This window comes from Quercus robur, chromosome 11 (assembly GCF_932294415.1).
Source record: "Quercus robur chromosome 11, dhQueRobu3.1, whole genome shotgun sequence".
NCBI classification, from domain to species: domain Eukaryota; kingdom Viridiplantae; phylum Streptophyta; class Magnoliopsida; order Fagales; family Fagaceae; genus Quercus; species Quercus robur.
This window is the reverse complement of record NC_065544.1, coordinates 24596153-24611364: the sequence shown is the minus strand read 5'-3', so window position 1 is coordinate 24611364 and position 15212 is coordinate 24596153. Positions and strand designations below refer to the sequence as shown.

General features: G+C 35.6%; 2 protein-coding genes across 29 annotated transcripts in view; both read right to left on the bottom strand.

The window, feature by feature from the left end:
• Window positions 1–11236, bottom strand: part of LOC126705329 (MADS-box protein SVP-like) — a 151523-nt gene extending 140287 nt beyond the window's left edge. For 9 of the 28 annotated variants that reach the window (XR_007648243.1, XR_007648241.1, XR_007648245.1 and 6 more), the window contains exons 1-8: window positions 10984–11234; window positions 9975–10205; window positions 2981–3059; window positions 1736–1800; window positions 1547–1646; window positions 1410–1451; window positions 473–511; window positions 253–383 (exon numbers count right to left, since the gene is read on the bottom strand). Coding sequence is in view for 14 of the 28 variants with exons in the window: in XM_050404245.1 (XP_050260202.1) it covers window positions 253–383; window positions 473–511; window positions 1410–1451; window positions 1547–1646; window positions 1736–1800; window positions 2981–3059; window positions 9975–10180 (662 nt within the window). In the remaining 14 variants the exon portion in view is untranslated. Of the gene's footprint in view, window positions 1–252; window positions 384–472; window positions 512–1409; window positions 1452–1546; window positions 1647–1735; window positions 1801–2980; window positions 3060–9974; window positions 10206–10695 lie in introns of all 28 variants that reach the window. The other 19 variants (XR_007648249.1, XR_007648251.1, XR_007648253.1 and 16 more) reach the window with 8 other exon arrangements.
• Window positions 1–15212, bottom strand: part of LOC126705328 (beta carbonic anhydrase 5, chloroplastic) — a 66850-nt gene that overhangs the window by 20381 nt on the left and 31257 nt on the right. The gene's annotated exons all lie outside the window — the stretch shown is intronic.

The window sequence follows — 15212 nt, the reverse complement described above, 5'->3', positions numbered from 1 at the left end:
TAATTAAACCTCAGGACAGATTTCTCAGTTTGGTCAAGTTCCTCTATTGAACCACAACTACATGCTTTAGTAAATATAAGGCCCCTAAATATTGAGGTTTGATGTAAATATGCTTGGATTGAATCCTAAATCTTATTTCATACTTCATCCAAAACCCCAACACCACCCCCCCCCCCCAAAAAAAAAAAAAAAAAAAAAAAAGAGAGGGAAGAAGAGAAAACAATTGAAATCAATGGAATTTTACAAACTTACCCCAACTTGAGAGAAGTGTCTGAACTGTCATTGTCTTGAGGAGGATCAGATGAGTTGCAAATATTGCTGATTGACTCAGATGACCGACCTTGTTCAAGTACATGTGTTTGAGTGCTAAACATATTCTCCATCTGTGGAAGAGACATTTTTTATGACTGAAATAGAAAGGGGAAAAAATAGAAAACAAAATAACGAAAAAAGAAAGAGAGAGACCTATTACCTGTTTAAATCGTTGGTTTTCTGCCATCAGTTGGGCTCCCTGCATTAAAAGAATAAGATGCACAGAAAATTATTAAAACATCTTAGCCTTAAACACAAAATACAATATAGTATGCTATATGTAACAAACTTCTTATAAAGGTCCATCATAAGAAATTGATACCCTTTTATGGGGCAATCAAAATTGTTTTAAGTCAGGTTATAGGCTAAACAATTTAACATTCAGTTCTGAAATTATTAGGACAATAGTTTCAAATAAAGGTTCAATGGTGGTTGCTTGCCATGTGAATTCCTTTCTCTACGCAATGCACATACAAAGACCTTGGCAAAAGGCTGAAAAAGTTTTACAAATCCAAGACTTCTCAGCTATATTTTTTATGAAATGTACCAACTTGCATCATAATTTAAAACTATTTACTCACATTTACTAACAATATGGATTTAGTGCAGAAGCTTATATTATATTATTGTAGTCCTAACACAGTCCTAACTATATTAATGTATTCCTAGGGTTAACATAGAGTTAGTCTACTACTAATTCCCTTCAATAAATACATTGTAATACACATAATTCAATGGTAAAGATGTGGTTAAGACTTTCTACTGCTAATGTAGGCCTCTAAGATCAAACCACTTTAATTTCTTGTGTTCCTCTGCAAAAAAATAATAATAATAATAATAATAATAATAATAATAAAATAAAATCCTTGTGTTCTTTCTCTCTTACCTTCTCTTTGTCTCTTTCTTTCCACCTACTATTTCAATATTTTACCATGATAACATTGATTATGGAGCAGCTCATCACTAAAGCAAAGATATTTTTCGTCGAAACTATATGATCTTTTGCTTAAGGGCACTGATCTATTCCGTAAACCCATTCCCAAAATTATAATAATTCTATAAAATGTCTTGCACAAATTTAAAGTTTGGAACATCACCTTTCGCTGAAGGACAGTGATCTCTTCCAGAAATCTTTCACCCTGAAAGACAAAAAGGTTTCTGATATTAAGAGAATATACATAAATTTCAACACTCCACAGGAATTACAGCAAACAGAGATAACACAGAGACAAGCCTTTGTTTCTACGACACGGCTCAAGCCTACTTCAAGCACTTTCTCTAGTTTCCGTAATTCTTCTATATCCATTCCATGGAGCTCTTCTCCCTTAATTTTCCTGTTAGGTGTACACATTTCTCAACATTAATTTAGTGTGGTATGTGCATGTCTTTACAGTAACAAGTTGATAGCAAGGTAGTTGCATACCTCAGTTCACGTGTTTTCTCCTCAATTTCCTTGCTCAACATGGTGTAGGAGGTACTGTTCTCAAGCTAACATAAAGAATTTCCGTTCATGAACACTTTTTTGTCATGTGATGTGAGCGCTTTTAATATATCAATTGTTCTAAAATATGTACACAATTCCAATCCAGCTTTCAATAAGAAAATTTAATGCTGCCCTAAATGTTAGGGTCATCATTTTGGGAGTGCCACAAGTAGTCTACGTGTTTCAAAAAAATGTTCCTATCTTTTCTTATGGTGGTAAAATTTCAATAAAATGTAAGTTTCAAAATTGTTATGAAATTTTAATGAGAATGGATTAAAAAATAATCTAGATAATTTTTGCTTATGATAATGTTAAAATTTAAATGCATCAATTTTAAATGAAACAACTGGAATACAAAGATGGATAAATGGAAATACACGTAAAGATAAGCTTCAAAATGAGATAATCCACTTAAAGTTAGGAGTGGAGGAAAAGACGAGGGAGAGTGATTAATGCACCAGCATAAAAGAAGAAGTTAATTTAAGTTAAGGTAATGGAAAAATAGTAGATGAAAACCAAGAATAACATTGGTAGAATTAGTTAAAAAGGACTAGTAATGTAAGTAAGTAATAGACACTACATATCCAGATGGAATAGAATGAAGGAAAAACACGTGGTAAACCCTAATATATTGTTAAGGATCCATAATTGACTGCAAAAAATTTGGGACTAAAGATTTGTTGTTGTTGGATGGTAGTTTTAAGATATGGCTATGGCCTATGCCACTTTTTGGTTAAATTATTTCATTTAGGCATTCGTTAGTCATTAATTTTTGTTGTTTATGATAATTATTTCTTTTTTATATAACTTGTAATTTAATATTCAGAATAAGATCTCCTCTATTTTGGGACATTTCCTAGAGTTTGTAGGATTTTATTTATAATTTTGACTTTTTTTGGAAATTTTTAATATTTCTAGCCTAGTTTTTTGCTTGAAACCAATTAGGGTATTTTAGGGTCTACTTGCCTATTTATATGCCACCATCAAGGTAATTCAAAATTTCATTAATAAAATTTCTATGGTTTTTTTCAATTTTTTTTTTCTAGTGGACTTCAAATTTATCCTCGAGAATTAAAGGAACTTCTTGTAGATTCAAAAAAGATTATATTGAAATATTGTTCTGTTTCTTATGACCTTTTACCTACATGACTTATTCACCAACTAAAAAAGTTCAAAACATCATACCTGCAACTCAAGAGACGGTTGGTCCATTTTTCCAAGATTATCTGAGTGTAGATTATGTCTTTCAATTACCTGCTGCATACTTCATACAACAAAAGGATAGCCCATTCAATTATTCTCTCTCTCTCTCTAATTTTAATAAAATGAATATGAGGATGAACTTATAAACTACTATAATATACTACTATTTCTTACTCAAATCTAAGAAAAGGAAATTTGAGCTGGTGACTGAAGAATTATTTATCTCATGTTTGCATATCTGCCGTTGTATCTAGGCTAACTGCGTTCTCAATTAAAATGTGAACCACAAATGATATTGACACAAACTATACGCAAACTTCTAATTGCAAACCATAAAAGGTGAACATTTATATGAACCCACAAACTATTTATATTGATTGACACAAGGGGTACATTAATTTCTTACTTATTTACAAACATCAAATAAAATGACTTAAAACATTTTTGATTTGGTTCTAGCTATTGCATTTAAATGTTACAACAATTAAAAATTACAGCTTGCAGGTAAAATCTCATAGAAGAATAAAATCTACGTCCATAAGGAAGAGCTTTGCACTATTACAGGAATGAAAAAGGTATGCAGAAAGTGTTAGTTTGTACAATCTCCATTTTGTTTGATATGGTTACAGAATCGATATGAATGATAATAAATAACATATTGTAGCATTTTAATATTATATAATGAAGACATTGACTACTATCTATTTGAGTGTTTTAACAAAGGTAAGTATAATACGTTGAATAAAAATTCTCTACAAGAATTACTAAAAATATAATGAAGATAGTGTGTCAAAATAATTTCAAAAATATTATATTTGAAAAAAAGGGTAGTATTAGTTGTGCAAGGAGTAATGTAATAGAATTAGTGTGATACTAATACCCCGGATTATCCAGATTGGATTGGGTTAGTGTGTTTTGTACGGACGCAGGTTGAATTTAATATTGGACATTTATTAGTTCTATCTTCTTCTTTTTCTTCTTCTTCTTTCCTTTTTTTTATATACAAGATAGAAATTATATGCGAGCTTAATTTAAGTGCATATGCATGTGAAGCTCCCTTCTACAGACTTGAACCCTGGCCCTTTCTCCCCACACCCCACAAGCACTTATACTTGTGGAGTGACCATCGCGCTAAGAATGCACGGTGGTTTAGCTCTATCTTAGTTATATAATCAATTACAAGAAACATTAATTATAACTTGGCTAGGGTTTTTTTTTAGTATAGAACATATGTTACTAGAGGTCTCTTCGAGTTGTAACAAATGATATCAGAGCCAACCTAGTAATGCCATGTAGCTTAAGGATACTACGTACATTGCAACAAGACTCTAATAAGGACATTAAGAATTTGGATGGGAGAAATTTTGATACCCTAGACTATGTGATTTGGATTGGATGAGTTTTGCATCAAGATACATTGACTGATTGGATATGCCAATTTGAGATGAATTAGAGATGAATCAAATTTGGAAATTGCACAATGCTTAGCTATTAGCTTTGAAGGCTGATGCTAAGCTTGCTCAAAGTGATCAACAAAAAGGTTGCGTTGGTCGACAATTGGTAATGTTCAAAGGTGAAAGCTCTAAGAATGGAGAAGGTAGCTCAAAACCTAAAATTTATTCTAAATAGCAACCTAAGATAGCTCTAAAAGGTTGTGCTGGTGAACAAACGAGTCGAGATGGTTGACAATCTTCTTGTTTTTAGGTGTGGGCAAATTGGTTATCTTGCAAACCAATGTCCAAAGAAAATGGTATATGTGTATGTGACTTTTGGACGAAGATAATGGGGGTGATGCAATGTGAGGAGATTGAATTGAATAAGGTGAATATTAGATGATCCATTGGACATTTGTAATTCCTAAAATGACTCAAACAAGGATTGACTTAGTCATAGCATCTTCAAATGCAAATGCAACTCCCATGGAAAGGTGTGTTCCATTATCATTTATGGAAAATTTTGTGAGAACATTGTTGCACAAGAAATGGTGGACATCATTTAAGTTAAATATGGAACCCTATCTTAAAGCCTTAATGAAAAGCATGGTTGAAGAAAGGTAAAGAGGTAAAGGTAACTAGAAGATATCCTGTTTATGTTGAAATGGGAAAGAATTATAAAGATGAAGTTTGGTGTGAAACCATCCCCATGGATGTTAGTCATTCCCTTTTTGGGTGCGGCTTTGGCTATATGATATCCATATGACAGCCATAGAAATACATATACCTTTAAAATTAGAAAGTTAAAAAAAATTAAATAAATAAATAACTCCAACATCTTCCAAAGAGGAGAGTAGTGATTTTCTAACTTTGTCCAATTGTAATATAAGGTAAAAATACTAGGGTGGTGTACATATTGGTGGCTAAAGGAAAAAGGAAGCTTATTAGTGTATTGATAACCTATCTAACAAAGTGCACTATTTAATGAATCTGAATGAGCATGAAGAATTGAATACAGAAGTCATGGAGATTTTGAAGAATGAACATTTTAGAGAAAACATGATTCCTTACGTAGTATCAACCTTACTCATGCCAAAGGAGGATGGCACTTCATGGGTGTGTGTTGATAACCGCACCAGTAACCAAATTATTATCAAATATTAGTGCTATATTTTAAGAATTGATGACATGCTGTAAAAATTGTAATGTTATGCCGGGAAAGAGTATAACAACTCAGTGTAAGGCGGTGGTACTAGATATTTGTATGAGAAACTAGAAAAGAAGAGGAATTAGACCCAAAAAATAAAAATACAAGTAATAGGTGGTAGGGTTTGAAGGGGAAGAAACAAGATTTGTTTAAAAATAATCATAGATAGCACATGGAATTTAGATGAAAATGTTGATAAGATGTAGAATGAAAAGACTAATGTTATTAATAGAGTGGCTAAAGACTGACTTGGAAAATCTATAGGACATGGGTGACCGAACAAGGAGACTTGGCGGGGGAATAAGGAGGCTCAAGCAATAAAAGAGAGAGAAATATAGAAACCTACCTAGATGTTGAGTCGATGATGCTAATGAAAATTAAAAGTGGCGAAGAGGGAAGCAAAAAGGGCTGTTCAAGAGGCTAAATGTAAAATTTTATAGCAAGTTGGGGACAAAGGAGGGAGAAGAATATTTATAAACTAAGACAATGAGAAATGAAAACATGACTAGAATGATATTTGATGCATTAAAGATGAAGATCAAAGAGTGTTGGTAAAAAAAAGTACCCTAAAAGAAAGACGTAAAAGTTATTTTGATAAACTTTCTAATGTTAACCATATAAAAGATTGTGTTAGAGATATATATTTAATATATATCTCTAACAGATTGGAGCAAATTAAATAACCCAATGAAGGATAGATACTGTAGATTTTTTCAAAGAATTAGGATGACCTAGGTAAAGGACACATTAAGGAGGATGAAAATAGGAAAAACAGTGGGACTGGATGAAATTTCCATTGAAGTTTGGGAATGCACGGGCGGTGTGGATGTATGCTGGTAGACAAAACTTTTCCATAAGATCTTGAGTGTTAATTGTTAACAAAATGACTAGTGATTGGAGAACTAATTTAATACTAGTGTGTAAACAAGTTAAAGCATCACAAGTGAGTTTATTATCACTATAGGTTTAAGTCAAGAATCAATATTAAATCCATATCTTTTTAGACTAGTGATGGATGAGTTAACTAAATGGAATAATGAGGGAGTCCCTTGATTTCTACTTTATTACATAATTTTAATAGATGAAATTAGAAGGGGAGTAATGCCAAGTAAGAAATTTAGCAAGACACTCTAGAATCCAAAGGCTTTAAGATTAAATAGGACTAAAATAGAGTACATGGAATATAATTTTAGCAAAAGTAGAAATAAGGATGAAGGGGTGGTAAATTCAATAGTCAAGTGATATTAAATAGAAGAAGCTTTTGATATTTGAATCAGTAATTCATAAAGATAGATAGATTGAAGAGAATGTGAATTATAAGATAAGAGAAAAGTTGATGAAAAGGAGAAGTGCATCAAGAATATTGTGTGATCATATAATATATATCAAGTTAAAGAGAGAATTTTATAAGACTGCTATAAGACCAACCATGCTGTATGATACTAAATGTGAAGCTGTTAAGAAGCAACATATTCATAAAATGAGTGCAGCTTAAATGAGATGTTAAGATGGATAAGTGAAAATACCCAAAAAAAAAAAAAAATAGTATTAGAAATGAGGAAATTCGATTTAAGGTAGTGGTGGCCCCTATTGATGAAAAATGATGAGAAGAATCACTTGAGATAGTTTGATCATGTTCAAAAGAGAGTGATTAATTCACCTATGAGAAAGAATGAATTTATTCAAATTTGAGGAAATTAAAAATGGGAGAGAAAGACTAAGTCACTACTTTTAACAAAAAATACAATTCTCCATAGTTCATGCATTATATACAATTAAATGTTATAGCTTATAACTTAAATGTAAGTACAAGGGGTTGGTCTAGTGATTCCTAGGATGTCATGAGATCCGTGAGATTCTGAGTTTAAAACTCCTACCCAGAATCTTTGGGTTAAATGTTTCAACTTATAACTTACATGTGTCACTTCATGGGATTGGTCTAGTGATTCTTACGATGTCTTGAGATCCATGAGGTTTTGAGTTAAAGACTCCTAACCAGCATTTTTGGGTTACCCACAAGAAATTCTTCCCTATAATAACTTGGTATGTATGGGATATAGAAACTATACACACTCAAGGAACAATCAGCTGCTCGTAGATCTCTAGACATCCTCGTTAGCCACCAAAAAAAAAGCTTATCACTCATTAGTTGCTAAGCAAGTTTTACAAATAGTTATGGCAAAATTCATGTGCATGGAACATCCTCTCTCGGAGTGCCTTCTAATTTCCTTCAATGTGGGTGACAAACTCAACTTGATTCTAGTGTAATCGAGTGTGCTAGGGTTTATAAAGATTATTTTTTTCCCTTATCCCCTTTAGATATAGTGATGATGTGGTCTATTAGAGTATAAGGAGTTTTCCTATGGTAATGATGCAGTACATATTAGAAATCGCATTACTAAGGGTAGCACTAGACGCTTATTTTGAGGGAGATTAATGTTTCTGCTCTAGGAGGCTCATTGGGAGGGTAATCAGTGTTTTTGATTTAGGAGACATGTAATATGTATGCCACGTGGACAAAGAAATATGCAAACAGCTAAAATAATGTCTCTTTTGGACAATCAGATTCTAAAACATAATTTGGAAGGTCTCTATTTTGCATTTACGACTATTGGACACATTTCCAAATTTTAATATTGCAAATTTATTATAATAATTTACTTCACCTATAAGACTAACTATACTCTATAGTTCTAAAATTAGGCTGCTAAAAAAATATATATTCAAAAAATGAGTATAATTGAAATGAGAATATTAATAAGGATATATGAAAATACAAGGAAACATAGGATTCGAAATGAGAAAATTTTCTTTAAGATAACGATAGCCCCTATTGTTGAAAAGATAAGAGAGAGTCACTTGAGATAGTTTTATCATATTCAAAGAAAAACGATTAATGAATTGGTAAGAAAGAGTATGATACAAGTTTAGGAGATAAAAAAAGATAAAGGAAACAAAAATAACATTAATAAAAGTAGTAAAAACAGAACATGTCACTTAAAGAAGTAATGAAGATTATGACTTCAAATAAATAGTATTATGGAAAAGAATATATGTTGTTAGCCTTAACTAGTTTATTAACTGACCCTAAAATTTTGAGAGTAAGGCTTAGCTAATGTTGTTGTTGTTGTCTGATCCTAAAAATTTGAGTGTAAGGCTTAGCTATTGTTGTTGTTGTCGTCATAGTATTGCTTATATATTTCACATAGAGTAGAATAATTTGTTTCGTTCTTCTCAAAAAAGAAAACTTGACAATCTCAATATAATAAATTGCACACCCTTTGAACTTTCGTCGTACACTCAAAATGCAAGGCTAATGATGTTGTTTGTAAGTAGAATAACAATACAACTAAGTTGATATTAATATGTACATATGACTATAGAAGATAGTGAGAAGGGTTATTTAACGAGATCAGACCTATTGAAGAGGCCAATAATAAAGAAATTGCATAAATTAAGTATATTGATAAGACAACATAAAAAAAAAGTGTTCAAATTGGCATATGTTACTCTACATAAAAAATTATAATCCCAAACTTTGCTCCTAAGTTTGAGTCATATAAGTTTGCTTGATATTTTATGAAGAAATCATTACAGAAATGCTGTGAATAGATTAGTCAGGATAACAAAAGAGGATTCAATGAGGTGGAAGTGCAAAAGCACAAAGACCATTAGGCATTAAAGGAAGAGTTGAGGCAGCTAATTGAGGATTTACACTAAGTAGATGCAACTCTAAAACTCAAGAAAAATAAAATGTTAGATTAGCAATATTACAAGACACAATAACTGGCTAGTAGAACTTCAAAACAAGTTCCACCCCCCAAAAAAAAAAAAAAAAAAAAACCTTCAAAATAGGTAGCAGCAAATACGTTAAACCCTTCTAGGTGATATTAAAGTCTCTTTTTTTTTTTTTTGCCAAAAGAATTCATATTTTTTTTCTTTTGGCAGTAACATAAGATTTTATAGTTTTTTTTTTTCTTTATTTGATGCTACATAGTACAATTTTCAATCACTTCTCTTTCTTTTTTCCAAAAGAATTCATATTTTTTCTTCTTCGGCAGTAACCATAAGATTTTATAGTACTTTTTTTTTCTTTATTTGATGTTACATGGTACAATTTTTCAATCACTTCTGATTTGTTCAGCCTTTTTCTTAGAATCTCATTATTTTGAGCAGCTGGGTCTCTCATCTTCTCTCTCTCTCACCTTAGAAATGATAAAATCATAGTGAATGCATGAAAAAAATCGATCAAGGAATGGACAATGACATATTATTCTATAAATAGGAAAAGGGTTTTTCTATAAGTAGAAATATGTATGAGACAAGAGATTGAAACCTTGAGCTGGCGTACTCAAAGAGCTTTCCAGTTGCAGAAAAGACTATGAGAGCAATATCAGCATCGCAGAGAGTAGAGAGCTCAAAAGCTTTCTTAAAAAGCCCCCTCCTCCTCTTTGAGAAAGTCACCTGCCTTGCCGTCGTGTTGTCGATCTTCTTAATCTGAATTTTCTTCCTCGTCATTTTCCCTGATAACTGATCACACATTTTCCCTGATAACTGATCACACACCCTTTACATCAAACCAAATTATCAGTCTAAACTAGTATTATAGAAATAGAAACTCTCTTTAAAGAATAAAATTCATGCAGAGAGGTACCAAATGTGATATGTAGATCGAGAATATATAGTACGAAAATAAATGACTCAATGTTATGGGTTTCAGATGGTAAAAGATCAAAATAAAATCTATTTATACTTGTACGGAATAATTAAGTATCAGATCGAAGATAGAGAATGGGGAATTAAGCTGGAATGTAAATCATGAACAAAATAACAATAACAAAAAACAAAAAAAGACAGAAAGCATTCATCAAAAAAAAAAAAAAAGACAGAAAACAACAATTAGCCTGTAGGCCCTGTACACAAACGCAAACTCGAACTCAATGTATCAGATTAAACTAGAAATAAATAAATAAAAAGATCTTATAAAAATATGAGAAATCAAATTGCACTTGCTCATCCAAAAAACGAAGGAAAAAAAAAAAAAAATCGAAGCAAACCTTCCCACAAAATGTCGATTAATTTAGCAGATCTTCAACAAGTCTTGCAGTGATAATGGGGAGAGAGAGAGAGAAGGTTTGTACTGTGTAGAGAAAAGACAAAGGAAAAGAAGGGAAAGATGGGTTTTGTATAGAAGAATAAAAAAAGCGGAACTTTGCCAAATTTAGCCAAGAATCTGAAACCAACCCACCTCAAAGAAGGAAAGTAAGCAGAACTGTAGAAGCACTATGAGGTAAAAGAAGAGGAAGAAGAAGAAGAAGAATAACAACAACAACAGTGAACCCTACCTATAAAAGTATTCCTAGTATATCCAAGCTAGCTGCTATAGCTCATTGAATTTGCAAATTTTAACGGATGGTGGGAGATAAAGGAATTGGCCAGATTTCCTATTTTCATGTAGTAATACCCCCTTTCTTTGTTTCAAGGTTGTTGTCGTTTTTAGTGCTGCTATTGACATGTCTCACAAAACCAGATACGAAGCCACCAATGCTTTTAAGAGAGAGAAAGAGTGAGACCAATGCTTTTTAGAGAGATACAGTATGATCTAGTTTTTTGGTTTTTTTTTTTTTTTTTTTAAGGGTATTTTTTATGGGGGACCATTATTGACTTTTATTCTAGTTCAAGAAAATTTAGATTCCTTTTATGGCCAAATAAAGGAGTTGTCTGCAATTTCAGAAATTGGCCGTTCAAAGTTTGGAGAAAAATGGTAAAGGGAATTTAATGAGTATTTGTGGATGAGTGGCTTACATAGTACATACACAAAAATAACTTATCAATAAATAATCAAGTGGATATTTTCTGATAAAAAATAAATTAAAGTGGATATATATTATTTTATATGGTGAGGATTGCTTTCCGTACAAATTGCCATGCCGCTTCACTGGAAAGAAATTATGACATATTTGTACGCTCGCACTTGTCATGTCTCCCACCCCCTCCAATTCTTACCTGATTTATTAGAGCTATGCTGGATCACGTAAAAGCGGTACAACTTGTGACACATAAGGCCTTGTTTGGATTTTTTTTTTTACTACTCATCACTTCCTGCTTAATTTCCGTCACTCATCATTTATCACTTAAAATACCCCACCTTGTTTGGTACTATTACTTACTTGTCATCACTCAATATTTTTCACATTATTTGTGAGCCTCATTCCTGTCACTCGCTCAAAGCAAGTCTGTTTTGTTACCTGCGGAAGGTTTTTATCCCCATCTTTTTCCCTTTTCTCATTTCCCCTTCCCCCTTCAGCCCTGTCACTCTCCCAAAGCATAAACCCAAACCCATAAAAATTTCTTAAGCTCTTCGACGTTGGTCCGGCAACGCGATCTCCTCCGTCAAAGCCCAGTGACACCGACGAAGTGTGAAGAAACACAAACCCAGCTGTAGGGACACGTCGAGCAACCTAAGCCCAAGGTGTATGGGATCTTGGATCAGTGAGCCCAGTACAATAAATTTGTAGAGAGTGGGTCAAAGAGCTAGGTTTTAGTGCATGAATAACAGTTAATATGGTGTTCATGACAATCAAACAGAGATGAACTGAGTTTACCAAAGAAAGTTTGTTCTTGGCCCAATCCGAGGAGTTTTGTTTTAGTAAATATTGAATGAGAATGGTTCCAGGAGTTCTTGAGATTGCTACAGTGCTTTCTCTTCTCCTTTCTCCCCCTTCATCTCTAGGGTCTCTACTCTTATTTATACTACATATTTTCCTTCATCTCTACCCTACACATGGATAGATGATGGTTTCTCCCGATACTTGTCCCATCAGCCCCCTCTAGAAGTCTTCTGGGGTGGTTGTAAGGCTGCAATAATACTGTGTAGTGGTCACTTCCTCATTAATGCGGCCAAGGAGCTAGCTGGGGTGCATTCAATGCGGTGACAGCAGCTTTTCCCAAGATATTTTGGAATTCTTCTCTGTCTTTTGTTCCTACAAGACTTATCCATATTTCTAGAATTTCATGGATCGCACCTCTAGATGGCAGGCATCATTTACGGACCTCGGCCTTGACTAGCCGAGGACAAATTCATCCTCGGCACAAACTCCTAGGCCATTATATTCAATATTGTCTTCCTTATCCACTAGCATGAGTTTCCTTGACTATACTTACCCATCCTCGGATGGCCCCTTATCCTAGGCTAAAACCCTTGGCCCAAAGCCCAATTGTATGATCTGGGCCCATGACCCCACAATAGCCCCTCAAAACTCCGGTTTTTTCCTCTCATCTGAGGAAAAAGGTGGGGTTTTGAATTCTTAATAGTTAATTCTGCTTTGATCCTTTGATTTACACCCGGGGGAGTGCCGTTTCACGCGCCCCATATTTGTACTGTAAATTGCTCCTATCAGAGCTACCAATCTGAGGAGTTGGTTATAAATTTGGGTCTGTCTTGACACTTATAGAAAGATGCTATGTGTGTTAATTTTCCCAAAGCATGTGGTCCGAGGACTCATGCATGGCTAAGGTTCTGCTTAACACTTAGCAGGAGGTCTGAAGGACCCGATATAGCTGAGGCTCTTCTTAGCAGGAGGTCTGAGGGACCCGACATAGTTAAGGCTCTGTATAACGCTTAGCAGGAAATCCGAGGGGATCCGACATAGCTAAGGTTCTTCTTAGCAGGAGGTCTGAAGGACCCGACATAGCTAAGGTTCTTCTTAGCAGGAGGTCTGAGAAACCCAACATAGCTAAGGCTCTGTATAACGCTTAGCAGGAGATCTGAGGGGATCCGACATAGCTAAGGCTCTTCTTAGCAGGAGGTCTGAAGGACCCGACGTAGCTAGGGCTCTTCTTAGCAGGAGGTCTGAAGGACCCGACATAGCTAAGGTTCTTCTTAGCAGGAGGTCTGAGAGACCCGACATAGCTAAGGCTCTGTACAACATTTAGCAGGAGATCCGAGAGGATCCGACATAGCTAAGGTTCTTCTTGGCAAGAGGTCTGAGGGACCCGACATAGATAAGGCTCTGTATAACGCTTAGCAGGAGATCTGAGGGGATCCGACATAGCTAAGACTCTGTATAACGCTTAGCAGGAGATCTGAAGGGATCCGACATAGCTAAGGCTCTTCTTAGCAGGAGGTCTGAGGGAATCCGACATAGCTAAGGCTCTTCTTAGCAGGAGGTCTGAGGGACCCGACATAGCTAAGGCTCTGTATAACGCTTAGCAGGAGATCCGAGGGGATCCGACATAGCTAAGGTTCTTCTTAGCAGGAGGTCTGAGGGACCCGACATAGCTAAGGCTCTGTATAACGCTTAGCAGGAGATCCGAGGAGATCCGACATAGCTAAGGTTCTTCTTAGCAGGAGGTCTGAGGGACCCGACATAGCTAAGGCTCTGTATAACGCTTAGCAGGAGATCCGAGGAGATCCGACATAGCTAAGGTTCTTCTTAGCAGGAGGTCTGAGGGACCCGACATAGCTAAGGCTCTATATAACGCTTAGCAGGAGATCTGAGGGGATCCGACATAGCTAAGGCTCTTCTTAGCAGGAGGTCTGGGGGACCCGACATAGTTAAGGCTCTGTATAACGCTTAGCAGGAGATCCGAGGGGATCCGACATAGCTAAGGTTCTTCTTAGCAGGAGGTCTGAGGGACCCGACATAGCTAAGGCTCTGTATAACGCTTAGCAGGAGATCCGAGGAGATCCGACATAGCTAAGGTTCTTCTTAGCAGGAGGTCTGAGGGACCCGACATAGCTAAGGCTCTGTATAACGCTTAGCAGGAGATCTGAGGGGATCCGACATAGCTAAGGCTCTTCTTAGCAGGAGGTCTGGGGGACCCGACATAGTTAAGGCTCTGTATAACGCTTAGCAGGAGATCCGAGGGGATCCGACATAGCTAAGGTTCTTCTTAGCAGGAGGTTTGAGGAACCCGACATAGCTAAGGCTCTGTATAACGCTTAGCAGGAGATCTAAGGGGATCCGACATAGCTAAGGCTCTTCTTAGCAGGAGGTCTGGGGGACCCGACATAGTTAAGGCTCTGTATAACGCTTAGCAGGAGATCCGAGGGGATCCGACATAGCTAAGGCTCTTCTTAGCAGGAGGTTTGAGGGACCCGACATAGCTAAGGCTCTGTATAACGCTTAGCAGGAGATCTGAGGGGATCCGACATAGCTAAGGCTCTTCTTAGCAGGAGGTCTGAGGGACCCGACATAGCTAAGGCTCTTCTTAGCAGGAGGTCTGGGGGACCCGACATAGCTAAGGCTCTATATAATGCTTAGCAGGAGATCCGAGGGGATCCGACATAGCTAAGGTTCTTCTTAGCAGGAGGTTTGAGGAACCCGACATAGCTAAGGCTCTGTATAACGCTTAGCAGGAGATCTGAGGGGATCCGACATAGCTAAGGTTCTTCTTAGCAGGAGGTCTGAGGGACCCGACATAGCTAAGGCTCTGTATAACGCTTAGCAGGAGATCCGAGGGGATCCGACATAGCTAAGGCTCTTCTTAGCAGGAGGTCTGAGGGACCCGACATAGCTAAGGTTCTGTATAACGCTTAGCAGGAGATCCGAGGGGATCCGACATAGCTAAG